This window comes from Crocodylus siamensis, chromosome 5 (assembly GCF_052110815.1).
Source record: "Crocodylus siamensis isolate JL-2025a chromosome 5, ASM5211081v1, whole genome shotgun sequence".
Taxonomy (NCBI): domain Eukaryota; kingdom Metazoa; phylum Chordata; order Crocodylia; family Crocodylidae; genus Crocodylus; species Crocodylus siamensis.
Window position 1 is genome coordinate 183,826,385 of NC_143399.1, and position 27,716 is coordinate 183,854,100.

Genomic DNA, 27,716 nt, shown 5'->3' on the forward strand with positions numbered 1-27,716 from the left:
CTTCCCAGGGAAGTGGTCCTCACCCCTACCTTGGGCAAATTCAAGAAGAGGTTGGATGATCACCTGTCTGGGGTCTTGTGAACCCAGCATTCATTCCTGCCTGTGGCAGGGGGGTCAGGCTAGATGATCTGTTCAGGTCCCTCCTGACCCTAGCTACTATGAAACTCTGGAACACCCTCACTTTAGGGAGCCCATCAGAGAATTAACGAACACTGCTGACAGAGAAAAAAATGAACAGGGGACACTAGGAGAGAATCTGCAACTTAGCACAACTCTTCTACATCTTAGTTTAATAATTACCAAGCAAGACTTGCTTGGAGTAGTGGTACAAGATACTGCTGTCAAGTGAGGCTCCATGCTGGGGATCTTGCACTTTTCTTTGAAATGTATCAATTTTGCAGGAGCATATGGAAGAGCTAAGCCTTAACCTGATATATGTGCCATTTTTCCAGCTGGCATTCTGGGCAGCCATATTACTGAAGTGAATTTTCCATACACACATGACCATTATATGCATTCCTGATGTCTTGTGTCTTCTGAGGTCTGCATGTGTTCTTCCCATTACCCAGTGCTCACCAGAGAGACCTTGCCTGGCTTCCAGCTGATTACTGGGGTTCCCGAATAGGCCAGGAATACTATTACATTTCAGAGCTGGTGGGTCAAGGATTAGAGACAACACTTTACTGCACAGCCCATTGTGAGTGGTCATTTACAAATCCTCAATGCTCAATTCAGAGCCACCAGGCAGTAGGAACAGCCAGAGTGAGGTCCACATTGTAAACACTTCTGGATCATCCATTGACAACTATATAATCGCCCTGTTTTTAAAAACATCCATAATAGAGCCCTCCAATCTTCTCCCTGTGGAATTCACACTGCGTATGACTCACTCAAATGAACACAGGAAGATTGTGGTAAAATTGGGAAGAGAAGTTAAGTCCTCACCAGAAAACCATCTTTTTTCTGCTCAAGATAAAGTCTCTTTACCATAAAGGAAAGAATTGTCCCTAATTTGTGGTTATTTACAGCACTGTAAATCAAGCACATGCCATGAAATACCAATAAAAATTGTTTAAAATCACCCTTAAATAGCTAAACTCTCAGCAGCAGCTCATAAAACGAGACTTGGCAGTTCTTAGGTAGTTATGGTTAAATTGACAGTCCTTTAGGGAGTTAAGATAGCCAAAAGCAGTAGTAGTTAAGAATGAAGTGATAGATGGTAGACTTTGTCGACTGAAGAAACTTTCTAGCAGGCTCTTGAGCCTTGTGCATGTTGATTAGTCCTGGGAAGGGAGAAGGCACACAGCAGCTCATGGCAGATTTTTCCACTGAATACTAACCTACTGTATCATATATTCATCATCCATATGGACCTTGACACCAAAAAGCTAAACAGGAGAATGATCTTGGGCATAAAGAATTATGTTGCCATCTGCATGTAATAGGAGACTTTTCAGGCAGGAAAAAAGATAGAAGGGGGAGCAAGTCCAAAAGAGACCAAAAGGGAAAATTCAGAAACATTAAGAAGGGACCAACAGCATAAATGAAAAAAAAGGAACATCCATTAAGAAGCTACATCTCAGCTCCTTTTTAAAAAGTCAGGTGTGTGAGTTATATTAGCCCTGAGCCAGGTTGAACTTCCGTTGCCAATAACCACATCCACTGCCAATAACCTAAGCTGACATAACAGAAGCATTAGGGAGGGCTGGGATTTTCCCCCCTGTAGCATTAGGCATTCACATCTCTTTTCCACTTATTTTTCAAAATGTATTGGGTATTGTAGCCAACCTCCTCTCTCATTGTTAAGCAAGATAAGTTACAAGATGGAGCTCAATCCAGAGCCCTAGGCTTTAAGGAGCTTCAGACTTCGTCTCCAGGCCTGGATCTGAATTTTGCAATAGTCTTCTATTCTGTTGCCAAACACTTCTAAACTCTGCCAAATCTGGGCCCACATTTTTACAGCATGATCTTGACTTTAGTTTCTGTGCAGTATATCACGGCAATGCAGCAGGGTAACTAACACCTTGCTTCCACTCTCTCATCTACGTATAGTGCCCTGGTGCTATATGGCCAGAGCACCTCAGTCTTTAGGGCATGTATCTTTGCAATGGGCCACTGAGGTAGGGAAGTAGTATTATTCCTCTTTTACCTCTGAAGATCTAGACCTATGTCACAAAGCATGCTTTCCAGCACAGTGGGAACAGAATCTGTATCTTCAATAACCCAGATTAGAGCTCTACCCACCAAACTATCCTTTCTCCGCTGCAAACTCTCTGGCTATGCTTCCAAAATGCAGAATGTCAGAAAGCACTGGGAGCAATCAGGGTCTTCCAGTTGACTGAATGATTACATTGATTTTTGTGATTTTAACTCCAGCCTGAGCATTAGGCTGTTCAGGAAAACCTCCAGTGTTTAACTCACAGGATTTTTTTTCATTTGTTGTACAAGGGGAATGGAGAGTACGGTGACAGCTGAACCCTAATTCATGTACATCATCTCTTTTACACAAGTATTTCATTGAACAACAGAAGTATGTAAGTCCTCGATCATTCCAGCTGCAGAGCATAACTTAGCACCTAGGAATATAACTCAGCCCATCCCTACCTAAATCCATTACAGGATAAAGACCTGAGTTCTCCAGTGCCAGCAGATAGGTGTATTATATGTGGCCTCTTTGAGTGATCTTCTAGACAAGAAGTCCTGTATGTAGAGGCAATGTCTTTCCAAGCACTTGGACCTGCTTCCTCAGCAGGAACCAGTCTTGTTCCCCATGTTGTTCAGTGCAGTGGCAGAGCCATAGCACAGCTCAATCAGTAACTCAAACCTAGCAAAGAGCCCATTTTCACTTGGGATTCCCCAAGCAACTCCATACAGCCATTGACTATACATGACACTAAGTGATAGGCACCTGTTTCCTAACTTTCTCTGCTAATCAGAGACTGTTTCCCATTCTACAAATGTGGCATGAAAATAGAGAGGTTATGACATTCATACGATGTCTAAAGGCAGAGAAATAAACATTTATTTCAAAACCAGCAAGATGTGTTTGCATTTATTTATTTTATTAAAATGGTTACATATGTCAAAACAAAGAAGAGCAATAGTAATAATGTTTGTTTTTCCTACATCATAAATAATTGTCTCCGTTAGCTGTTGGCTCAGCATTGATCATGATTCTTGTTATTTAAAAACACTCAGTATTAGCATTTGTGTTTTCAGAAAACATTAAAGCAGCAATGGAGAAAATAAATTAAAGAGAATTGTAACAAAATGATGCCAAGTATTTGTTAAATGTAAAACCAACTTGATGTGTTTTACAGGTTATTTTTTGTGCTTTGATCATTTAAAAAAGAGACATGAACAAGTATTTCTACAATGGTTTGCTTCTCCAGTTTTATCCCAGAGAAATCACTGATAATCTTTTTTTTTTTAACATGAAAAATATTGTTGTCATTTATTCAAATAAAAACACTGAGGACATATCTAACGGAAAAGTTTGACAAGACAATTTATTGTCACAAAATATTTAATACCAGAATAACTTATAATAGTATGAACAAGAGTGAAGTAGTTACTCTCCATTCTTAGGTACAAACTCACATTATTATGACAAAATCCAGTAAACTCAGTTATCAAAAATTGTTGTCATGGAATTCTAGACACATAATGATGCAAGTCAATAAAAAAGTATACTTCAACTGTTCATACAGTCATGACATACATTTCCAGCTTGGCACTTTATGTCAATGCAAATCAGCAATTTAGAAAACAAAGTAAAAATATATATGTACAAAATATTTTCATATCAAATAATTTTCATTGTACACTAAATAAAACCCAAAATATGTTATGTTACATCAAGGAGTATCCTAAGAAGTCACATCAAGGTTGATGTTTGCTATGTATCTTGACTAATGCAACTGGAATAGACTATACTTACAAATTATTTCTACCACTGGCCCAATTCTGCGACCACTGAAGCGTAAGGGAGTTTTATCACTGACTTCAAGTGAAGCAGGATCAAAGTCATATCTGGGTTCATTATTGGCTCACCAAAAGAGGCTAGCAGTAAAAAATGAATAGGTTACCCACAGGCAAAAAAAATTATCTGAACCTTCATAACAATTAGCTCTTTTCCAGTTTTCTGTAACTGATTCAGTATAAATTATATTTGGCTTTACCATTGTTTATTCAAGCACTGTAAACCTCATTAGAATATTGTTATATGATTCAAGAAAAACTTGTACACCAAAAAATAAATCTGGTTTTACATTAGTTATTTCACTCAGTATCAGTCAAGTTTAGAAACTCTGAATGTTATTTTTAACGCATGGTTTAGTATCCACTTAAAAACTCTCATAAGTGAAATGCCCAGATTTTTCAGAGTGTCGTGTTCCATATGGTTCTAATTTGAGTTTTAACTTTGAGTATATACAGTTTTCATTATGTCTTTTTTCTCATTGCAATGTGAATTGTCAATCAACTCTCTTCATTTGATACAATATGTACAAAATAAAAGGATTTTGGACATAGTCAAGCTATAACAATTTCTATCATAGAATCTTATTGAGCTCCAATACAAATAAAAATTGATAGATTTAGATTGGTACAAAGAGAAATCAGTATACAAAGAGAAATGAGTTTTCATTACTCCTATAATAAATTCAGTAAGTCAACACAAAAAATTTAGAAGTATGAAATCCAATTTAAATTTTCAGAGGGTCTTGCTACAGCCTTTCAACTATAGATTTTTTAAATGAATGCAATGGTGAGTTGTAGGTGTACTTTCAAATTGATGCAAATGATCAATATATTTCCCAAATCTATGTGGGTTCTAGAGTATTGCACTATTCAAATTCATGATTTTGGTATTCAAACATTGCATATTCAGGTAAGAAACATGCATAACAACCTTATTGTCACTTTGAAAAAACTTACTGTACAACTTTTATAATACTGTGATTTTTTTCAAAGATGTAACATTTTCATTAAGACTTACCAGTCACCAATTTGTATAAGTCAAATATGCAGCAATTCTCAAGGGCTTCCAGCAATAATGTGTTTAGCCCTAGACTGCCAAGCCCACTTGGAATAATATACAAAGATTAAGTACTATGGCAATGTCATTTTGAGGCATAATTGTGTTGTACTATGCCCACGTTATAGCTTATTTTTTAAAGCAAGGCACTTATTATTATAGCAATGCAGTGATGCACACTTGATTAACATAAAATAAGTTAATATTTTGATAAAAACTGATTTTTTATAATTTACATGCCTTTGATAGAAGCAGTTGAACATTTTATTTAATACAATGAAAAAGTCTGAGTCTGAGGGAGATTTTTTTTTTCTACTGACCATAAAAGGAATCTATTTTCAGTATTTGCTTTGCATCTGTGGGTCTGATTTTACTGAAAACCAATGCTGTTAGGAATGTCCATTTGGCCAAAAAAGGTACCCCCATTCTCTCAGAATTGTTGAACTAATGGCACTTTAACAGTCTTTACTTCTGATATATGTGATGACTTTTGAATGATGCAGCTGGTAGTTCCCTGTAGTTTATCCTTTCCTTGTGCGAGGTTTGTAAGAGCCATAGCCGCGTTGATTTCCTTCCAGTATGTTTCATCTTTGTTTGTTCCTTTTCTGTTAGCTGCGCTAGATTCAAACAACAACGAATATTTACATGGCTTACATATATACAATAGGGAAAACCATACTGAAGAATTCAAGTGGCAAATGTAGCCCCTTACTCACCTTTCACACTTGCTAGGTCCATTGTCCAAAGTTTCTGAAAACAGAAAAAAAACCATTACTGTTTTTGTTCATTTTGTTCATAATATTTCTTAAAATGTCCCCCAACCTAACATGAAATTGGTTTGTGGAGAGATAAGCTGGCTTCTGAAATCAAGATAAGGTTTTTATGAAAATAGCTGGACATATGACCATAAGAAACATGAAAGCTGAGTCACAGTCTTATAGACTAGGGACAGACATTCAAAAAGCCTGAACTAATTCAATCTTCGCAGGTTAGTCTAACCTGGCTAGGCTGAATCAGTTTGTAAACATTCATACATTCCCTCTGGACTGAAGAAGTGTAGTCACATGCCTCCAGTAGCTCAGGCTAGAAGCCGGGGGATGCTAGAGCAGCCCACCCTTCCCTTCCAGAGTGCTGAGCTGAGAGGGGACATGGCCAGGCCCTAGCAGGATGCTCTGATTAGAGAAGGATCTCCCGCCCTTCCCAATCTGTCCTCCTGACCAGTGATGGAGCCAGCAGGGAATTACACAGCAGGGAGTTACAGTGTTTATCAGCCCATCAAGGAAACAAAAGCCTCTCTCATTAGTTGAAGCTCTTCTTTTAGCTCCGAAAAGTCCCACAGACTTAAAAAGTCCCACAAAGCCTTACACAGACACCTCTCAGCATTAGCTAGCATACCACATGCTGGCTACAGTCTGTGTTGTGGCAGAGGAGATTGGGGGAGGAGGGGCAGGAGGAAGCCAAGAAGACACTGCTTTGCCTGCCATCTCTGCTGGAGCTCCAGCTAGGGAGTAGAGGGGCAAAGCTGGCCCTGCTGTGGAGCAGAGAGCCCTGCCCTGGGCTGCAAAGCATTTGGGATGCTGGGGGACTCTAGTTTACGTTAAACCAGGAAGAGGTCTGGGACAGACATTGCATAAACCACTTTGACCCAAATCAGTTAAGTCTGACACTATATTCAACCAGGTTTATCTCAAACCAGTTTCTGCCATTTTCAAACTGGTTTATGTGCACTGAACATGTGCTCTGTTACAGGTTTAAAACAGTTTCTGATCACTTAAACCAGTTTATTTGTAATGTCTGTCCCTAGCCATAGTGAATTTACTCTTGAATTCATTACAAACAAGATTTCTATTGAAAAGATATCCACCAATGCATGTGGCTTCCCTTTTTCAGTCTGCAACTTAAACAGTGATTTAGGAAAGGTGCTTAATTACTATATAACAAGCACACACAATCAATAATATTTTATGTTTCCATGCACAACAGGAATGTTCTTTTCTGCACCATCAAGAATTACTGCTGCCTAATCACATGTATTCTATGTAGTAACAGACCAGGCAGACATATTTCAGATTGTTTGCATGAGAGTGTTTAACCTTTATGCTTCTACAAATATGAATCCACTATGCTTCTACAAGTATAACATGGAAACTCATTAAAGAGGAACTACAAGAAGCTGCAATAATGACCGTATCAATTAATAATGACTGAAACAAAAGAAAGAGCAGAATGAAATACACCCTAATGAGCCAGCCTTAAAAAACAACGTAAGCTAGCAATGGCTTCTCTCTAGGCTTTCAGAACTACGTTTGACAGAGCTGAAAGCAGTCTGATAACTGATGATTTCATAAATTCCAAAGATGAAGTTTTCTTTAAGAGCTTCCATGCCAATGGATCCTAAAACGCTCTACAAAACTTACTAATTCACTGAACAAAGAGAGGTAGTTAGTTGTGTTAATCTGAAGTCAGGCAGGGCACTTTATATAGAGACTAACCCAGAGAGGATAAGCTTTCATAAGTAACAGCTTCCTTCATCATTTGACAAAACTTACTTCACAGTATGAAGGAAGCTGTTGCTCTCAAAAGCTTCTCTCTCTGAATTAGTCTATGAGGTGCCATCCTGACCTGCCTTCCAACTGAACAAGTTATATATAAAAATGAATTAACCTACCACTAGGGCTAGGGACAGACATTCATAGAATCACAGAATCATAGAAGTTGGGTTGGAAGGGACCTTGTAGATCTTCAAGTCTGACCCCCTGCCTGTTAGCCTTCTTTGCACAAGGGCACACTGCTAGCTCATATTCAGCTTCTTCACTGGAATCCCCAGGTCATAGAATCATAGAAGTCAGGTTGGAAGGGACCTTGTAGATCTTCAAGTCCGACCCCCAGCCTGGGCAGGAGAAAAAACTGGGCTCAAATGATCCCAGCTAGGTAGGCATTAAGCCTCCTCTTAAAGACCCCCAAGGTAGGAGCCAGCACCACTTCCCTTGGAAGTTGGTTCCAGCTCCTAGCCGCCCTGACTGTGAAGTAGTTCTTGCGGATGTCTAATCTAAACCTCCTCTCCAACAACTTGTGGCCGTTATTCCTTGTTATGCCAGGGGGCGCTAGGGGAAACAAGGTCTCTCCCAAACCCTTCTGGTCCCCTCTGGTGAGTTTATAGACGGTCACCAGGTCCCCCCTCAGCCTTCTCTTATGAAGGCTGAACAGGTTCAGGTCCCGTAGTCTCTCATTGTTGTCCACATCCCTCTTGAAGTGGGGCACACAAAACTGGACACAGTACTCCAGCTGTGGCCTGACCAGTGTTGCATAGAAGGGGAGGATCACCTCCTTGGCCCTGCTTGAGATGCACCTGTGGATGCACGACAAGGTCCGGTTAGCCCTGCCAACCGTGACCTCGCATTGTCGGCCCATGTTCATCTTGGAGTCAACAATGACTCCAAGATCCCTTTCTGCCTCCGTGCTCTCAAGAAGGGAGTTTCCCATAAGTGTGCTTCTGGTCACTACTGCCCAAGTGCAGCACCCTGCACTTGTCAGTACTGAGCGCATCCTGTTCATATTAGCCCACCCCTGTAACCTATCCAGGTCTTGCTGCAGTCTTTCCCTCCCTACTAGCATGCTCACCTCACACCAAATTTTGATATCATCAGCGAATTTAAACAAGTTGCTTTTCACCCCATCGTCCAAATCGCTAATAAAAAATTGAACCACGTGGGCCCAAGGACCAAGCTCTGGAGGACTCCGCTGCCCACTTCTCCCCACTAGATGACCTTCTAAGGTCCCTTCCAACCCTAATTTTCTATGATTCTATACTCAGTTGAAATTGCACCAGTGTTTCAATATGTGATACTTAAAAGTTTGTTATAAGTGTTATGACAACTGTCTGTCATTAGATCGAATATGACAGATCGAATATGACCCGTCCACCACCACCCTCTGAATGCGACCCTTCAGCCAATCTGCAATCCATCTGACTGTGTAGGCATCAATGCCACAGTCACCCAAGTTTTTAATGAGGATGGGGCGGGAGACGGTGTCAAAGGCCTTGCTAAAGTCCAGAAAGACTACATCCACGGCAACACCTGCATCCAATGCTTTTGTGACCTGATCATAAAAGACAATCAGGTTGGTCTAACATGACCTGCCCCCAATGAAACCGTGCTGGTTGCCCTTGAGCATCATCTCTGAAGTTGGCCCATCACAGACGTGCTCCATGATGATCTTCTCAAAGAGTTTCTCTAGGATTGAGGTAAGACTGATGGGCCTACAGCTGCCCGGGTCCTCCCTCCTCCCTTTTTTAAAGATGGGGACCACGTTGGCTATCTTCCAATCATCTGGCACCTGGTCCGAACACCATGAGTGCTCGTAAAGCTGTGCCAAGGGCTTTGCAATAACCTGTGCTAGCTCCCTCAACACCACTGATTTGAAGATGTTCAGCCCCTCCAGAAGCTCTCTAACCCAGTCCTCCCCAACCTGAGGTCTGGAGGCGTTCCCCTCAAATCCATCTTGCATCACAGTGGGGAAGTCCCAGTCCCTGTCCAAAAAAACGGAGGTGAAGAATTGGTTTCTCCTCTGGTGCAACCACCAGATTGCCCAGAGGATCTTGCAGGGGCCCCACATTTCCCAGTGCTTTCTTCATCCTCCCTATATATTTGAAAAAGGACTTTTTGTTATCTTTGATTTTGGACATTGGCCTAGCTCTATGTCTGTCTTAGCTTTCCTGACAGCCCCTCTACAGGCCCAAGCAGAGGAGGTATACTCCTCCTTGGAGATAGCACCACCCTTCCACCAGTTGTATACCGCCTTTTTGGCAATCAGGCATTCCTGTACACCCTTGGTGAGCCAGGGGGGCTTTCAGGCAATCCTGCCCCCCCTTGCTTTTTGTTGGGATGGTCACCCCTTTGGCCCTGAGTATCATCTCCTTAAGAAACGACCACTCATCTTGGGCACTGAGTTGCCCTGCTCTTGAGAACCCCAGCGCCTCTCCCACTAATGTCCTCAACTCACTGAAGTTGGCCCTCTTGAAGTGTAGGGCTACCACCTTATAGCAGGCCCTTGACACCCTATGCTGGATGGTGAATTCCAGCAAGCGATGATCGCTATCACCCAGGTGATCAAGGACCTCGAGGCCCATTACCAGGTTGTCACCTGTGGCCAGGACCATGTCAAACAGGGCATTTCCTCTGGTGGGACTGTGCACCTCCTCAATTAAGTGGAGGTCCTGTATCTCAGCCAGGAACCTCCTGGAATGCTCTGACCTGGCTGACTGTTCCTCCCAGGAGATGTCCAGGTAATTTAAATCACCCATGACAACTACATCCCTTGCCTTAAGTGCCTCTGCAGGCTGGCCCGAAAATTCCCAGTCCAGCTCCTCCCCTTGGTTGGGTGGTCTGTAGTGGACTCCCACTGTTAGATCCCTCTCCCCACGACCCCCTTGTATCTTGACCCAGAGCACTTCCGCTTGCCCCTCTGACTCCATTTTGCTGGCAGAGGATGTGTATTGCTCCTTGACATAGAGTGCCACACCCCCGCCTTTCCTTTCTTTTCTATCGGCCTGTAAAACCTATAGCCCCTAATGCTAACTGCTCAGTCGTGGGGTGAATCCCACCAGGTTTCAAAAATCCTAGGCCTGAATTGAGTCAATCTTTGCAGTTTAGTCTAATATGGCTAGGCTAAACCAGTTTGCAACCGTTCACACATCCCCTCTGGACTGAAAAAAATGCAGGCCCATGCCTGTAGTGGCTCAGGGTAGAAGCTGGGCAGGGTGCTAGAGCAGCCGTCCCTTCACTTCCAAAGTGCTGGCCTGGGGGTGTGTGACCAGGCCCTGGCAGGATGCTCTTATTAGGGAGGGGTTCCCCCACCCTTGACCAGCCCAGCAGGGAATTGGTAAGACCACGTTTATCACCTTTAACTCAGTGTTTATCACCCCATTAAAAAAACAACAGAAGGACATTACCTGTTGATTCTGTCTTTGTCCCATCTGCCACAGCATGGACCATAGTCAGCATGTGGTCTGCTAACTAATGCTGAGAGGTATCTATGTAAGGCTGAGGAGATGGCAGAATCCCTGCTTCGAGAGGAACGGTAGGGAGCAGAAGCCAGGCAGATGCCTGCCGTCTCTGCCAGAGCTGCAGCCAGGGAGCAGAGGGGAGGGCCCAGCCCAGCCCAGCCCAGAAAGCATGATGGGATGCTGGAGGAGTCTGATTTAACTTAAACAAGCAAGGGATCTGGGACAGACATTGCATAAACTGGTTTGAGCCATATCAGTTAAGTCTGATATTTAATCAGGTTGAAGTCTGAGGTTCAACCTGGTTGAAGTCTACATTCAACCAGTTTTATCCCAGATCAGTTTCAGCCATTTTCAAACTGGTTTATGTGCACTGAAGATCTGTTCTGTTACATGTTTAAACCAGTTTCTGATCTCTTAAACTCGTTTATGTATAATATCTGTCACTAGCCTAAAAGGCAGCCACTTCCATCATGACAATCAATACATTTAACAATTCATATTAGCAACACTGCACTTCACTTCAAGAAGGAAAATGAATAATGCAGTATCCAAGCAGACACTAAAAAATGGCGATGGGCAGAAAACTTGATATGATGAGATGTACTGAATGACCCATGTAATTCAGGTTGTCACCTTTAACTTTTACCTGCCTGTATATTTTTTCTTTTGTTTAATTCCACTCAAGGAAGGAAGCTGTTGCTCACAAAAGGTTCTGTCTCTGAATTTCACTCAATGGTCACAGATTTCACTCAACAGTCACAGATTTTAAAAGGGACAGAGAGCACTATCTGTGAAAAAAATAACTATGTTGGTAGGTGCTAGAGTGGAAATGGAGAAAAATAAAACAATGCCACTTCCAGAGATGCATACATAGTCACTAGAATATCTGTAAACTTTTTTTCTTTTGGAAAACATTCCTGTGAACAAAAAAAATGCTTGTATGCATGTTTGAGGAAGGCAGGCTTCAGCAGTAATTCATATTTGAATTCCAATGTTTATTTAAATGAGTATCTGCAAATATTTTTCAGCAGTATTTAGGCAGATCTAAATGTAAGTAATTTTCCCGAAGTCATATAGGCCAAGTACTTTTACCAGTATAATCGATCGGAAACTGGTTTATACTCATAACAGAAGTTTGGTACATAAAACTGATCTATGCCTATAACAGAACAGAAGTTTGGTGCGTACAGACTGGTTTAAAAAGGGTGGAACCTGGTCTAAGGGTCCTCACCACAGGGCAAACGTATGTTCTGTTTGCTACTGATCTAAACTATGCTGCTTACACAAAAGCACATTACTTAGACTGATTCCATATCAGGCTTTTTGAATGTCTGTACCTAGCCACAGAATAAATGGCAAAAAAGAATTCAAAAGACTTTGTTATTCTATACTTACCTTTACAAAATACCCATCTTTTTTTTTCTGTACCAGAAACAGCTCTTTAATTCAGTCAGCTTTTGTTTGTAAAAACAAAACAAATTAATTTTTTAAAATACTATCCTCTAAAAACTGAACTATAACAGAACTACCACTGATTATATTGCAAAGCTTTTGCTAGTAATTGCTAGAAGAGCATGTTTGTTTAATGAATTTTGAAAACCGTTAATATCAAGTTTAAAGGCTCTTTTTGGTGCCAAAATTCTTTATTGCTACCCTAAACTTAAACTGAACCTTTTTTTTGGTCTTCTAGGATTTTCAGTGTTTTACAACAGTAGGAACTGAGCCCCACAAGTCGGTGAGGAAGGCAAGTATTTTTATTCAGTGTACAGCAGGAGATAATCTGGCACAGATAGGTACAAGACCCTGTTCCATAGAGTGATGAGTGCTTCTTGAGCTAATGAGCTAATAATGACCATTGTTACCCCTTGGTTTCATGGGAGGTTAAGGTGCTCAATTCCTATAAGCACTGCTCAGCACCTTGCATGAGTAAGCCCTAAAATGATTTGATCAAATTAAAAAAGAAATGCTACTTTTTGCTTATTTTTCACCTCTCAAGCTTTGCCCTCCTCTTTCCTTCTGACCACTGAAAATAAAACCTTTCAATGCTCCACGGGAGTGTCTACACTTTCATTAAGGTGCTGTAATTACGGGTACTAAACTTAATACGCTGTAATTGGTGTTACTGCACATTAGCACAGATAAACACTTATTAAGTGGTGTTACTCCTCATTAGATTAAATCTACTGAGCATTAGCATGGTTTCTGCACATTGAGCACCTCATGTGTCCCAGTATCAGCCCCACAGCATATTTTAACTATGAATGCAACATATTGGTGAGAGCCACTTGTGAATGTAAATAAATCAAGGAATGCTGAATAAGGAGAGGAGCATCTCAAATGCAGAAAGCCAGAAGATGCAATGTAATAATCCAGACCAGACACTGGTGGCCTTTTTGGAAAGCCAGTGTCCTTCTTATTTAAGAGGAAGGAATAGCCACAGGGCAGTTCTCAGTATTATCATTGCAAATTGTATTTGCAAGAAACGATACAGTAAGGCAGAATACTGAACCCCAATGACTCTAGCCCAAGAAATCCAGAATAATGGCTCAGCTGGAGGAGGGGGAAGAGAGAAGCAGTAGCAATTAACTCCACCACCACTTCGCCATGGACAAACTTCCATGGCCTGTGGGCCAGATGACATTGCCCTGCACATAGGATCCTGCCAGTGCATGGGGAACTGAGGCCGAGATGGCAGGGCTCAATCTGGCCCAAGCAGGGCCTAGGGCTGGGCCTGGAGCCAGGGCAGTGAGTCATGTCCAGAGTAAGCCTCGGGCCATGGCCATGGCCATGATATCATGCAGGGCCAGTGCCCAATCCAGTGTGTGTGTCAGCTCAGCCCATGGACTTGGTCTAGCCTATGGACCCAGACCACACCACTCACCCGGCCCATGGGGACAAACAGTGGGACATCACTGCTCTAGCCTACATAATAGTTGATCATATGAACAGGTAGCAAACTCAGCATTTTCATTTGAGCACATAACTGCTATAAAACAGGGTGAAGTGCTGCACATAATTCAAGCTAGTAGGAATGCTGCAGTCTCACCCTTGTTAGTGGCCTGTAAGCTGTGTTTAATTTGCTTGAGGTGGATTTGGTTGCAGCCACCTTTATCTTTATTGAAAGGCTTCCATTCAGATGAATTACGGACTGGGAGTTCTAGTTACAATAAACCATACTACTTTATTAAAAATGAGTGTTGCCATAGGGCTCTCATGCCACTTGGAGAGTACAGTTTATGCAGATTAGTACTCCTGTACAATGTGACAACAGAAGCAGCTGCAGCCCATATATTAGTGAGTTATACACTACATCGGGGTGGCCAACTCGTGGCTCCGGAGTCCAAATTTCCGAGTCCAAACTGAGTAACACACTCGCTGCGACCAGTCATGTCATGTGACGTGACGTAACGGCTATGTAAGCTGGTCACTGTGTGCTTGTGCAAAGATTCAAGGAGACACACATTAACTTCTGAAGAGCCGCACGTGGTTCTGGAGCTATGGCTTGGCCATCCCTGCTAGACATAGTACTCGTAGATGGTAGAACTTGCATTGCATTTTCCATAGTTAAGGCAATATAAAACATCTATGGAAAGATGAAGATACAGCAATAAATATCTTATGACAGACACTTGTCATAACACTTATAACAAACTTTTAAATATCACATATTGAAACACTGGTGCAATTTCAACTGAGTATAGAATCATAGAAAATTAGGGTTGGAAGGGACCTTAGGAGGTCATCTAGTCCAACCCTCTGCTCAAAGCATGACTACCCCCAACTAGCGCATCCTAGCCAAGGCTTTATCTAGCTGGGTCTTAAAAACCTCCAAGAATGGAGATTTCACCACCAATCTGGGTAGCCTGTTCCAGTGTTTTACTACCATCCTAGTGAGAAAGTTTTTCCTAATATCTAACCTAAACTTCTCTTGTTGCAATTTGAGACCATTCTTCCCTTTTCTGTCATCTGCCATGACTAAGAACAGTCTAGCTCCACCCCTTCTGGAACCACCATTCAGGTAGCTAAAGGCTGTTATCAAACACCTGCTCCGTCTTCTCTTCTGCAGATTAAATACGCCCAGTTCCCTCAGGCCGTTCCTCAGAACTCATGTGCCTCAGTCTCCTAGTCATTTTTGTTACTCTCCAACTTGTCCACATCCTTTCTATAGTGGCAACTGAAAACTGGACACAGTACTCTAGATGTGGCCTCACCAGTGCAGAATAGAGTGGAATAATTACTTCCCTCAACCTGTTGGCAATGCTCCTACTAATGCAGTCCAATATGCTGCTAGCTTTATTAGCAACAAGGGCACACTGTTGACTCATATCCACTGTAAACCCAAAGTCCTTTCTGCAGAGCTGCTTAGCCAGTTGATCCCAAGCTTGTAGCCATGCATGGGATTGTTCTGTCCTAAGCGCAGGACTTTGCTCTTGTCCTTGATGAACCTCAACATATTTCTTTTGACCCAATTCTCCAATTTGTCTAGGTCACTCTGAAACCTAGCCCTACCCTCCAGCATATCTACTACTCCCTCCAGGTTGGTGTCATCCATGAACTTGCTTAGGGTATAATCCACCTCATCTAAATAAGCCCAATTCCCTCAGCTTTTCCTTATAAGCCATGTGCCCCAGCTCCCTAACCATGTTTGTTGCCCTCCACTGGACTCTCTCCAATTTGTCCACAGAGTCCATCGATTCAAGCCTTCAACTGTTCTGCACTGGTTCTATTAAAATAGTACTGAATTAAATTTCAGAGAGAGGGACTCTTCAGTAGCTGGGAAATGATTTCTTAGCACACTGAATAATACTTCAGGATTTTTGGAGACAAAAGACTGTAATACAGCAAAAGTCAGAAATAGTTGTATTACCCATAAAGTGCCTTGCAAGGTGGAAACCTGTTTACAACTTGGGATTCCAAACCCTACAAACTGCAAATAATAAACAATATATTTTTATTAGTGTTGCTACTGTAGTTTCCTTTCTGCTGCTGTTTTTTGCTCCCAAAAGAAAAGGTAGCCAAGAGAATCAGAATCTGATTACCGGAAACACCTCAGTCTGTTTCCACTGTCCACCCAAAGAGAACAAACAGGCATCAGATTTGTCCTTAGCTGTTTATAATAGGAAGTATATATCCATTTCTTACCAATGCAATCCAGTAAACCTTTTCGTTAATGGAAATTTTCAGGGTACAGTAAACATTAAAATTGTAGTGTTCAATGCTAAGACTGCAGTAACCACACAGTACCAGCTTTTTGATACAGTATGGAATTTTTCAGGAGTCACATCATTATTAATATCTGGCATATGTGGGTTTTTTCATTTTAAAAGTTCTATACAAACATTAACTTGCTAATCCTCACAACTGCCCATTTTAACTGATGACAGACATAAGAGACAGAGCAATGAAGATGGCACTGTCCATCTGAAGTATCATTAGTTTGCAAAGATATTTTAAAGCAGTTATATTTATTATACCTGCTGTCCTATGAACTTAATTTTCTTAAGTTTAGTATTTTTTCTCCCCTATTACATTATGAAACATCTGTACAAACTGAATAACTGATCGACTACACAAGAGAAACAGGAGACTGATTTCACACAAAGGATTGCCACCTGCACAAAATGTCTTTTTCCCTAGTATATTTCCAGTACATGTATCTGTTACTTGTAATAATAATAATAATAGCTAAACATTTTCAGAAAGACATGTGCTTTCTAAGCTGACAGTGTCCATTCAAAATGAGTTGTCCAAAGAAAACAGAAGAAATCAGTGTCAAAACGAGAATAAGAATACAGGAATAATCCATGCAGTTAGTATAGACTTCAATGAACCAAGGCCTGATGGTTTTGGCATGTTTGCAGCAGTTTCAGCTATTTTAGATATATTATGGGGCTTTTATGATTATTACAGTCAAGACCCACATCTTCTATATATTTACATTCTGGAAAAAGGCTAGATTTAGAAATACAAGAACAGTGGTTTAAATAATATAAATTACAGATACATTTTAGTCTTCATTTTGATCTAGACAAATTATACTTACAGGTACACATTTGTAAATTATGAACAGCATTCTCAAAGTTCCCGCCCCCCCAGTGAACAGCTAAGGAAAGAATGACCAATTTTGCTCCCCACAACACTGCCTAAAAAAACTCATCCACCCACACTCCACCTACTGCAACCTATATAATGGCCAAACAGAACTGGTGTTGAAGTCCTTGAAGTCCTGTTTTTGTATTATCATTTAGAATAGGCACAAGAAAGGTAGCCTGCAACAAAAAAGGGAAAAGATGTGTGTGTGAGGTGAGAGGATACAGATTATTTAGTGAAAGCAAATCAATATGGAAATTAAGACATAGCACATCAGCTTCATGTGACTGAAACATATTTAGAAGCCACTTAAAATGTACAGATTCCTTAGGAATTACACATTTACATTCTAGGAATAAAGGCATCTATAAAATATGTGTTGGTTCAGCAAAAGGTCTGTATAATTTATCATCATTTAAAAATTGGCAACAGTGTTCGGCTGTTCCTCTTTCTTCCTCATGAACTTTCTTGTATTGGTTTTGGAGACCCTGCTTTAACATGTGTTGACCAGCATTTTCAAAACAAGCAGGGAGAGGAAAGAGAAGGAGGACGAGGAAATAATCAGAGGTGGTTGAGTGACAAATGAAGTTTACATGTGTGAGTATATTAGTGGTGAGCTGATGTCATTCTCCAGGTTACACACACATCTTAGCTGTCTAATGTTTTCCAAACCACAATTTAAGAGGATGTATGACTTACACAGTGGTGTAAATCACCGCTTTCTTAAACAGTGAAGTTGGGTTAACTGGAATTAATATTAATATACTCTTGTACATTAATCTAACTCCTAACCTCCCAAAAGACTCCACAAGTAAACCATGAAACAGGCAACATCCCTAAAACCCAGTCACCTGTAGGGTTGGAAAGTAGCAAGTAATCAGGATATCAGCCTGCAGGAAGGGAAATTGTAACTACCCTCCTTCTCCTTACAAAAATACTATTTAATATCCATGTAAAAGACACAGAACTTTTGGGAGCACCACACACAGTAAACTGCAGTTGTGGTCTAACTAGGATGGAGGAAGCACGAGTTGGCCCTTCTGTGCTGAGTTGATCACCCTTAATCAGTAGACAAACTTTTTCTGAGGACTAATACTGTGGTGTCAGGGGACACTATCCACAGTTTTCTGGAACATTTATAATCTTTGATCCTAGCAACTGGAATGGATGCTCTTGTCAGCTTTTTTTGCACCATCTTCACAAGTATACATACAAGATCTGAGAGGTGATTTATGGAGGGCGGAGGACAGACAGGAAAGCTCATTCTGGATCTGATTCCAACATACAGAATTCTTTACAGCAAAGAAAGATTCTCTCTTTTTCCTCCCCCAGCAAACTTGTTTCTGAAAGTTTCCAGCAGAATTCTTCCAGGTGGTTGACAGCCTACAGCTGTGGATCTCAAACTTTTTTTTTTCGCGGACCACTTGAAAATTGCTGAAGGTCTCGACAGACCGCTGAATAAACATTTTTTTGTTCTACAAATCAAAGAACACAACTCATATTTTCATATCAGTAGTCTCAGCTTACAATATTCTCGATTGTTCCACAACCTTTCTGCAGACGACCTGAATGGAGCTTGTGGACCACTGGTGGTCTGCGGACCACAGTTTGAGAACCTCTGGCCCAGAGAATCCAGCCTCCCTACCCTTGGAATTACTTACATGCTTCTTCCTCTGTGAAAATGTCTACTTGTTGGAGAGGGCTGACTGGATTTTGCTGCTGCAAGAGCATATGTGTCAGCTAGGAGCAAAGGATCTGCTTGAATCTGAGCTAGTCTGGAGGTGCTGGAAGAACATCAGGGTGTGACCTATGGACCAGACCCTCATGCATCACAGCAGGTATAATCTCATGAGTGCACAAGATACTGGGTTCAGTTTGGCAGGCATTTCCCAAAACTTCATTTTGTGGAGTTGAAAGAGAAAAGATGCAAGAAATTCTCTAATGAATGACTTGGGCTCATGCTCCAGAAAACAGTTCTTTACATTGATGATCTCCTTTATTATTACCTTATTTCCAGCCTGGGGAAGGTTGTGGTGAAGTAGTTCCAGCTACTTTTTGCCCTCATTCTTTCCAACCTGATTTTCCATCTGTGTTTGGTTCAGAGACCACCCTTGGTATCATGAGCCACAAGATCTTGTTGACTTGACTTTGGCAGGGGGTAGAGAGCATGTTTAAGTGGTCCCAATTCCAGAGGTTATAGAGGACAATTTTACAATAGTTTTGATTTATAATTACTCTTTTACTGTGAGGGGTTGCTCATCTGATGGTACTCTTATATAGGTCATCACCATGTCTGATCTGTTTCTCTCTCTCCGGAGTCAAATGTGTAAAACCTCTATAGGAAGCTTGAGACACCATGGACTGAACTGCCATGAGTAGGCTGATGGCTGTTTTTCTTACTGTCTATTCTAAAACGGGATTTGGGTGAAACCTAGTAAACTAAAGTTCAATCCAGAGAAAATGGGGATGACCCTGGCCTGTTGAAGAGATGAGAGAGGTGATGGTGAGAGTTATAGGCAAAGTCCATCCTGTGCCAGAGCAATCTGCAGAACAGAAGTGGGGGAGTGAGTTTCAGAGAGCCGTTTCTAACCTTGGGGCAAGTTAGCACAGCTGTGGTGCACCATCATCTGAATGTCTTTAATGGACCTCCACCAGTGGGAGGACTCACTGAGCAGAGTTCCATGGTATACCCTCTTACCTAGGGGCGGGCAAGGACCAGCCTATGGGCTGGATTGGGCCTGCAGCAACTCCATTTCCCACAAGCCCCTGCCCGTGTTGCTGCAGCCGGTTTCCATGGAGACCCCAGTAGCAGGGGGGCCATGATAGTGCAGGGCCAGGGCTTCCATGGAGACCAGCCCCAGCAGTGCTGGCAGGGCATGCAGCATGGTAGGGAACTGCTTTGGAGCCAGGACCTTGTGGCAGTGACAGCATGGTCCAGAGCTGAGGCAGAGCTGCCATCTGCTGTCAGCATGCCCCAAATAGGGGCATACAGCCAGCAGATCATGGCTCTTCCCTGACTCCAGACCACACTGTCACCACTGCAAGATCCCAGCCCCAGAGCAACTCTTCACCCAGCTGTGTACCCTGCCAGTGCTGCTGGGGCTGGTCTCTGTGTTGCTGCTCCTTGGGTTTCCATGGAAACTAGCTGCAGTGACTCTGGCAGGGGCTGCTGGGAAATGGAGTCCAGCCTCAGGCCAGATCCAGATCCTGCTCTTTCTTACCTCTCGACTAGGGGGCATGGCATGCAGCACAGTAATAGCCCAAGCAGAGTTCTGCCTAGACCAAAGGCCAGAAACATTTTACAAGCCACAGGCCAGAACAACCTGGCTCTAGTCCAATACAAGCTGGGTGGCTTGGATGTGTGTCAGTGGTGGGGGCTTTTCCCATTGCCATTTGCTTCTCCCAACCCCCACCTCTCTGCTCCCTGGTTGCAGATCAGGCACAGCTTCCAGCCCATGGGAAGCTACACTGGGATCAGGTATCTGCAAAATGTACCTGTGCTACTATTGCTTCTCCCCGCTCTCCCTGCTACAACTGCAGTACGAGCACATCTGGAAGCTGTGCAGCAGTGGGGTGGGGAGAAGTGGCAGTAGCATGGACACAGTTTGCAGCTGCTTGGCCCCATTGCAGCTCCCCATGGGCTGGAATCTGCAACTGCACCACTGGTGAGGTGTAGAAGGTGGGAAAAGTGCCAGTGATGTGGGCACAGCTCCCAACTTCCTGGCCCTGGTATGGATACAGGGAAAGACCCTGCCACTGATGTGCCACTAAAACCACCTGACCCATGTCAGACTGGAGCTGAGAGGTCAAGGAGGAGCAGCAGTGGTGTGATTATACCTGGAAGCTGCTAAGGCCCAGCATAGCTCCTTGCTGTTTAGCCCCAGACCTGACATGAGTACAGGTATACTCCAGTTCCAGGGGCCAGATTCAGCAGCTCTGTAGGCTGGATCCTGCCTATAGGCCATATATTGGCTGGATCCTGCCTAGAGGCTAACATCTTCCCTAGAACATGGAGATGTTCTGCTAGTCTAGGGGCGGGCAATTATTTGGGGCAGAGTGCCGCTTGCACAGTTTTGGCAAGCTGTCAAGGGCCACATGGGTAGCCCCACTCCCTGAGAGGTGCTCCACCCCCTGGTCACCATCTTGGGACTGGAAGTCCCACCTCATAGCTCTTGACCTTTGCTGCCCGAAGTCCCTCCCCTTGCCCCCGGAGTACTCCTTTCAGAAAGGGGTTTTGATATCTCAGAACCAGAAAAATACCAAATTATATTCTAAAAATTGAATATCTACAACATTAATGAATTTGATTTCAAAAAATATTTTTATCCTGATTTACATGTGTTTGTGTATAGTGCACATGGAGGTGATTGCACAATAGCTTAAAATAAAGTCTTACTCTTGTGTATTGTGGGGAGGTGAGGGGAATGGGGGTGGGTACACTTTTGTGGGGAGCTGTGGGTGTGTGGATATGTGGGGTGTGGGGAGAGTGTGTGTGGGGGGTTTGTGGGGGATAGGTGTGTGGGGTATGGGAGCATGTGGGTGTGTGTAGATATGTGGGGTGGGTGTGAGTGGGTATGGGGTTTGTGGGGGGGCCGTGTGTAGCGGTGTGGGTGTGGAAGTCTGCATGTATGGCGGGGTGTGCTTGTGGGACTTGCCCACATGAACACATACACACATTCTCTCTCTCTCCCTCACTCCATGCACACACACACACACACACACACGCATGCGCACACACACACCCCTCCCCTCCTGCTCCCGGCCCTGTGCTCCCCTAGTACGTCGATGAAGCCTGTGGACACGTGGTGCTGGAGAGGCATACAGGGAAGCAGTGAAATCTGGGGCAGGCAGAGGCTCCTGGCTGGGAGGTGCAGGTGGGAGGGGGCTAAGGGTGAGGTGGGGCTTGGCCAGCCTTGTTGCCAGTTCCTGCTGGCTTTCCCTGGGTCCTACTGCCCCCGGCTCCTGTCATCTTGACAGGCAGCCATGAGCAGATAAATATTAATTTTCTAAATTTTTAGGGGCCCTGCAGGCCAGATAGAATGGCCTGGCAGGCCAAATCCAGCCCACAGGCTGTATTTTACCCACCCCTGTGCTAGCCATTTCTGGCCAGAGTACAGCCCCTTCATGCCCACTTTACTGATTTAAAGAGGCTCTGTTGAGTTTACAGCATTTGGCCTTGTATCTACTTCTGGATATCACCAGGTATGGCCCACCTTTCAACAAGGTTCTCAAGGGGCAGTGGTCCTGCGGGATCCACAGTCTCTCCAGAGTCTTAGCATTCAGCAACAGCTAAACAAGCCTTTATCATTTTAACTGGGTCATGAAGTTGACAGACACATAACTTGCCAGTTGTTCACACTTTCCTCACCTCCAGACAGAAAAACAGCCCTGTGGTCTGGATGGAAATGCCTTTGAAAATGACTAAAACTTCAGTTCATGCATAAGGGGGCTGTCAGTCATTTTTCATTTTGATTGTATTATACCTATTCTTCTCAGACTGTCCTGGCTACCAGGTTGTAACTGGATTCAATTCCAGGTGTTGGCATTGGCTTACTATATACAGCCCTATATACCGTGGGTCTTGCCTGTTTTAGAAACAGCCTCCCTGGGTGCCAAACTGAAAATTGAGAGCAGCTTATAGACTCATAATTCCTACTCCTAGATGGAAATACCTGCGAGAAGGCAGTCCCTGGAAGGCCTCCTCTTCTAGAATTCACCTTCTGCACAGCAGCATCAGACTCAAGTGTGTTTACCTTCAGGCTCACTATTCACTCAAAATTTTCCCTGACTACCTGAGAACCTGAGATTTTTTTCCCTTGTGATTTGAGAACTATTAAATTGGGACTAAGTTTTAGTTATATTTTAATACATGAAACTTACAAAATTTCTGTTCACACAAATGGAGTCTGACAGGTATGTTTTATTACCTGTAGAGTAGATGACGTGTGTGACTATTAACATTTGTATCAGTAAGTGAATAGATAAGCTAATCGTACATATAATGCAAATGGATTCAAATCTTGGTTCAGATGTGCTGATCTGGAATGCACTGCTTAGCACATCAGGCACAAATTGTGTGTAAATCATTGAATTGTTCTGGTTGTCAGGGCTGGTTTTAAAATTCCCATGGCTGATGATAGAGTGTTCCCTGTGAGTTTCAAGGTACAATGCAAGATAAATCTGTCTGATGAGGTTTTAACAGAGTTTATTGAAGACAATGAGGAATGACATGTTGCAAATGAATTACAAACAAATTGAGGATTACACTGTGTTCTTTTAGAACTCAATCCAAAGCTCACTGAGATCGATGGTAGTTTTTTCTCAATGATTTCACTAAGGTTTGACTGAGGCCAGTTGTTTATAATTAATAATGTAAGGGGTTCACATGTCATGCCAATGATCACCAGTCAAAAAAAATCAAAATAAACAGCACAACCTAAACTCACTGAGAGTATGGACAAGATGATCAAGTAGGGAGAGATGGAAAAGCCTTACAAGTTACTAAGCAAAGCAGGGGAGAGGGGAGTGGATGGATTAAAGAAAGGAAAGAAAAAAGAGAAGGGAAAAGATATAGGGGATACTAAATGAGGACAGAGGAAGTGAAAGTACAAGAGGAAAAGGAAAATCAGAAGAAAGAGAATAGAATTATTTATGTATTTAATTTATATTCAATATTAAAATATTTCCTTCCCATCAAAGAAACTTGGGGTTTAAAGACAGCCATGTTCTATTTTTTCACTTCTTCTGGGAAGTTTAAATGGGACTACTTTCAGCCTAAAATAAGGCTTTAAAATAAAAAGTTAAAGACAGGCAGGGTAAGCATGATCACTCCAGCCCCAATTGTTTTTCATTAAAAATAAGGGGTGAGGAAAAGGGTTTCAAAGTCATATCTCAACCCTATGCTGACACTACAACAGTAAAGCCTGATTTTGTTATGCTAGTTGGCTGTGGGTTTGGGAGCAGACCCTACATATGCGCTTTGATATTCTGATCTAAATGCATGCACACAGGATGTTTTTAGAGTCTTGCCACAGAACACAGCACAGACTTCCAAAGGCCCTGGTAAAAATATTCCCATGATCCATTCAGCTCTCCCTCACTCCTCAAACCACCTCTAAAACACTAAAACATGCATCAACATTCTGTGTAGTGTAAAGAGGTGATTTAAATTATAAGGTGCCATACTGTCAGGCAAGCAGTGGAACTTTTATCCTAATGCCAGAACTGATGCCAAAGAATATTCATCCCACCCAGCAGAGTGAAACATGGCATAAAAGGGAAGGAAGTGATTGTTTCTCTCTTACATATACCCAATTTAAGAAAAGGTGAGAAAAGCACTTGACAAACTGAACATGATATTTCTATGCTTAAATGCATAAAAGGTCTAATTAAAGTAACACTGGGGTGTCAGTAATAATATTTATGGTTCAGTGTTCAAAAAAAAGATTCCTAAGTTGTGCCCAAAGTTTCACGCTACTTAGGCAATCATGTTGGAAAGGCTCAAAGGATGAGGTGAAGATGCATTAGCTATGTACAAGACCTTATGAATAGCGTGAATTTAATGTGAATAAAGAGGACCTGCACAAACACATGACAAAACACCAGCCACAGATCTGGGAAACCAGGTAGGTTGTTAAAGAGTTTAATGGGGACCCAGAAAACTTGTAGCACTGCAAATGCTAAGATCCTCTCTGGAATTTGTTCCTATATATTATATAGGAACAATATTAGAATATATACAATTTATTACAAAATATATAATTTACTATTATATATAACTATACATATATATTACACACAAAAACTATGCTAAGACAATATTATTGAGATCAGAAAGCCAGTACTCAAAATGTCAGAACTATGGCTGTCAGTGCAATACCAATTAATCTCTCTTTGCATCTATGCATGTAGTATATGATCATACAATTAAAGACCATTACATTCCATAGCTAACCTGCATCAATCAGTGTATTCTATGTCCACTGGGGACAGGACAAAAACTAATGGGCTGAAAATGCAAAAAGGCAGATTTAGGTCGGACTTTTTAACTAGGAGGTGGTTAAACACTAGAACAGACTGCCTAGAGAGGCAAATCAGAAAAGTGCTCCAATGCTTCAGCTCCCTACCTACAAAATGTACCTTAAAGTCAGATGAGTGTTGTGAAAATAAGTTAATGAATGTTTGTGAAGGCCTCAGATACTAGGGTTATGAATGCCGTGGGAAAGCATATCAGAAATAACTCCATCTGTAGAGCAGAGGTTAAATAAGTAAATAAGGCATGTGACCATGCATTGAACAGTGAAGAGATAAAATGCTGGAGTTGCTCATTCCAGGAGCACCATTCATCCTGGGCACGCACTAATATAAGGGAACTAGGAGGACACAGCTCCATCTCCAAGTCCTAGTTTCCTGTCCAAGCTCCTTGCTCTGATCAGGTTCTCCCCACAGTTCCCCAAGGCATTGCTTCCATCTTCAGCATAAAAAATTTCACTCTTCATGCTGCCTCAGTCAAAGGAGGGTGAAACCACCACGAGCCCAGGAGCACAGTCCTTCTGTTCTCTGTTCAAGTGCCTAGATACAGATGTATTACAGCTCTCACAAGCCCAGAGCTGCATTTTGTAGGGAAAGTCTAGATTAGGTCCAAACTGTTGCATACCAAGTATAGCCAGAATCTTCAGGAAGCTTAACTGATAATATATATATATGACCTTCATTGAGTAAGCACAAACTGATTTTTCACAGGTGGCCAAGAATTTGTGCAAAATTTCACAGGGATGGCAAAATCCCTGACACTAGGGCCATCTTCCTCAAAATTTAAGTCCCTGCTCCAAAGCATCGTGGTACTGTTTAGTCTCAAAGGCAAAATTGTCACAAGTTTTTAACATGGGCAAAAGGATATATTTTTCCCTAGTCTCATTCTTGAAAACAGCTGGGCCATTTGGCTGAAAGTTTTCAGAATTACTCAATGTGATGCAAACACATAGCTTGGAAAATCTCAGCACAAATAATTACAGTTTGCCAAAGCTGTAAGCAATTGAAAGCAAGTTCTTATAATGGAAAGTGTTAGGCAACTGTAATAATAGGTGGGGGCGGGAGTCTACCTAAATCACGGGGAGACTTACCAACTTTCACAGGTTGATTGCGGACAAAAGTTCTAATTCCACAGTTGTTTTGCAGCGGCCCCACCCCTTGGCACTGACTGGTGGAGAGGCCCAGGGGATGAGGAGGGATTCATAGATGTAGGGTTGGGGGTGGGGCCTGAGCAGATCATCAAGTCCGACCCCCTGCCCTGGGCAGGAATGAATACTGGTCTTATATGACCCCGGTAAGTTTAAGCGGATATGACCCCAGCTAGGTAATTATCCAGCCTCCCTTTAAAAACACCTAAGGTCGGAGCCAGCACCACTTCCCTTGGAAGCTGGTTCCAGATCCTGGCCTCCCTGACTGTGAAGTAGCGCCTCCTGATGTCTAGCCTGAACCTACTCTCAGTCAACTAGTGGCCGTTATTCCTTGTTAATCTGGGAGGCGCTTGGGGGAACAGGGTCTCACCCATTCCCTGCTGGTCCCCCTGGTAACTTTATAGACAGCCACTAGATCCCCCCTCAGCCTTCTCTTGTGGAGGCTGAACAGGTTCAGGTGCCGTAGCCTCTCCTCGTAGGGCCTGCCCTGCTGCCCCCTGATCATGCGGGTGGCCCTCCTCTGGACCCTCTCCATGTTGTCCACATCCCTCCTGCAGTGTGGTGCCCAGAACTGGACGCAGTACTCCAACTGCGGCCTGACCAGTGCCACACAGAGGGGGAGGATCACCTCCTTGGACCTGCTTGAAATGCATCTGTGGATGCATGACAAGGTGCGGCCAGCCTTCCTGAGGAAGCAGCCACCATCTTGATTGCTGACTGCCCTTCGTGTGGCCCCATCCCTTTGGGCTGATTGGTGGAGAGGCCCTGGCAGGGGGGAGAGCGGGAGGGACAAGGTGGCAGTCACTATCTTGCCTGCTGACCTTTGTGCTGCCCGGCCAGTCAGCGGACTTCCCCTCCCAGAAGTGAGGACAGCTGGCTCCTACTGGGGAGCCAGCATTTTATTAAGTTTTTTGTTGTTGTTGACTTTGCAGACAATCCTGGATTTCATAGTTTCTGCAAAATCCATGAAACCATGAATTAAGTAGGTCCCTAATATGGGTAGTATCAGTCACCCTGGTTAGCTTTTGTTTCCCGCACTTTTGCACTTTCTGGGATGGGATACTATCTCAAAGATAATGAAAGATCATAGAAAAGGTTAGGGTTTTCCAGAGGATACAAGATATTGTCAGGCAGAATGATTTGCAGTGGTTAGGGCTACTTGCATTGCCCCTGTATATACTCTCTGGAAATTAGATTGTGGGGTAGAAAGGTATTTACAGTTGGATTTCAATAATAAATGGCGATCCTCTTTGACTAGACTCAGGACCAAACATGCCCACAGCTGTTCTGGCTGGATGTAGATTTTTCATTCCAAGGGCTAAAAGATGTTGTCCCGTCTGCCTAGGAGTTTTGGAAGATAATATCCACTATGTATTAAACTGTTCTTTATATAATGACATAA

General features: G+C 42.7%; 1 protein-coding gene across 6 annotated transcripts in view; it reads right to left on the bottom strand.

Moving 5' to 3' along the window:
• Positions 1–3,484: 3,484 nt before the first annotated feature.
• Positions 3,485–27,716, bottom strand: part of MKX (mohawk homeobox) — a 72,136-nt gene continuing 47,904 nt past the window's right edge. For 3 of the 6 annotated variants that reach the window (XM_090047414.1, XM_090047419.1, XM_090047420.1), the window contains 2 exons: positions 5,755–5,788; positions 3,485–5,655 (listed from right to left, as the gene is read on the bottom strand). In XM_090047414.1, the coding sequence (XP_089903540.1) occupies positions 5,469–5,655; positions 5,755–5,788 (221 nt within the window). In that variant the 3' untranslated portion in view covers positions 3,485–5,468. Of the gene's footprint in view, positions 5,656–5,754; positions 5,789–12,769; positions 14,629–27,716 lie in introns of those variants that run through there. The other 3 variants (XM_090047416.1, XR_016442339.1, XM_090047415.1) reach the window with 3 other exon arrangements.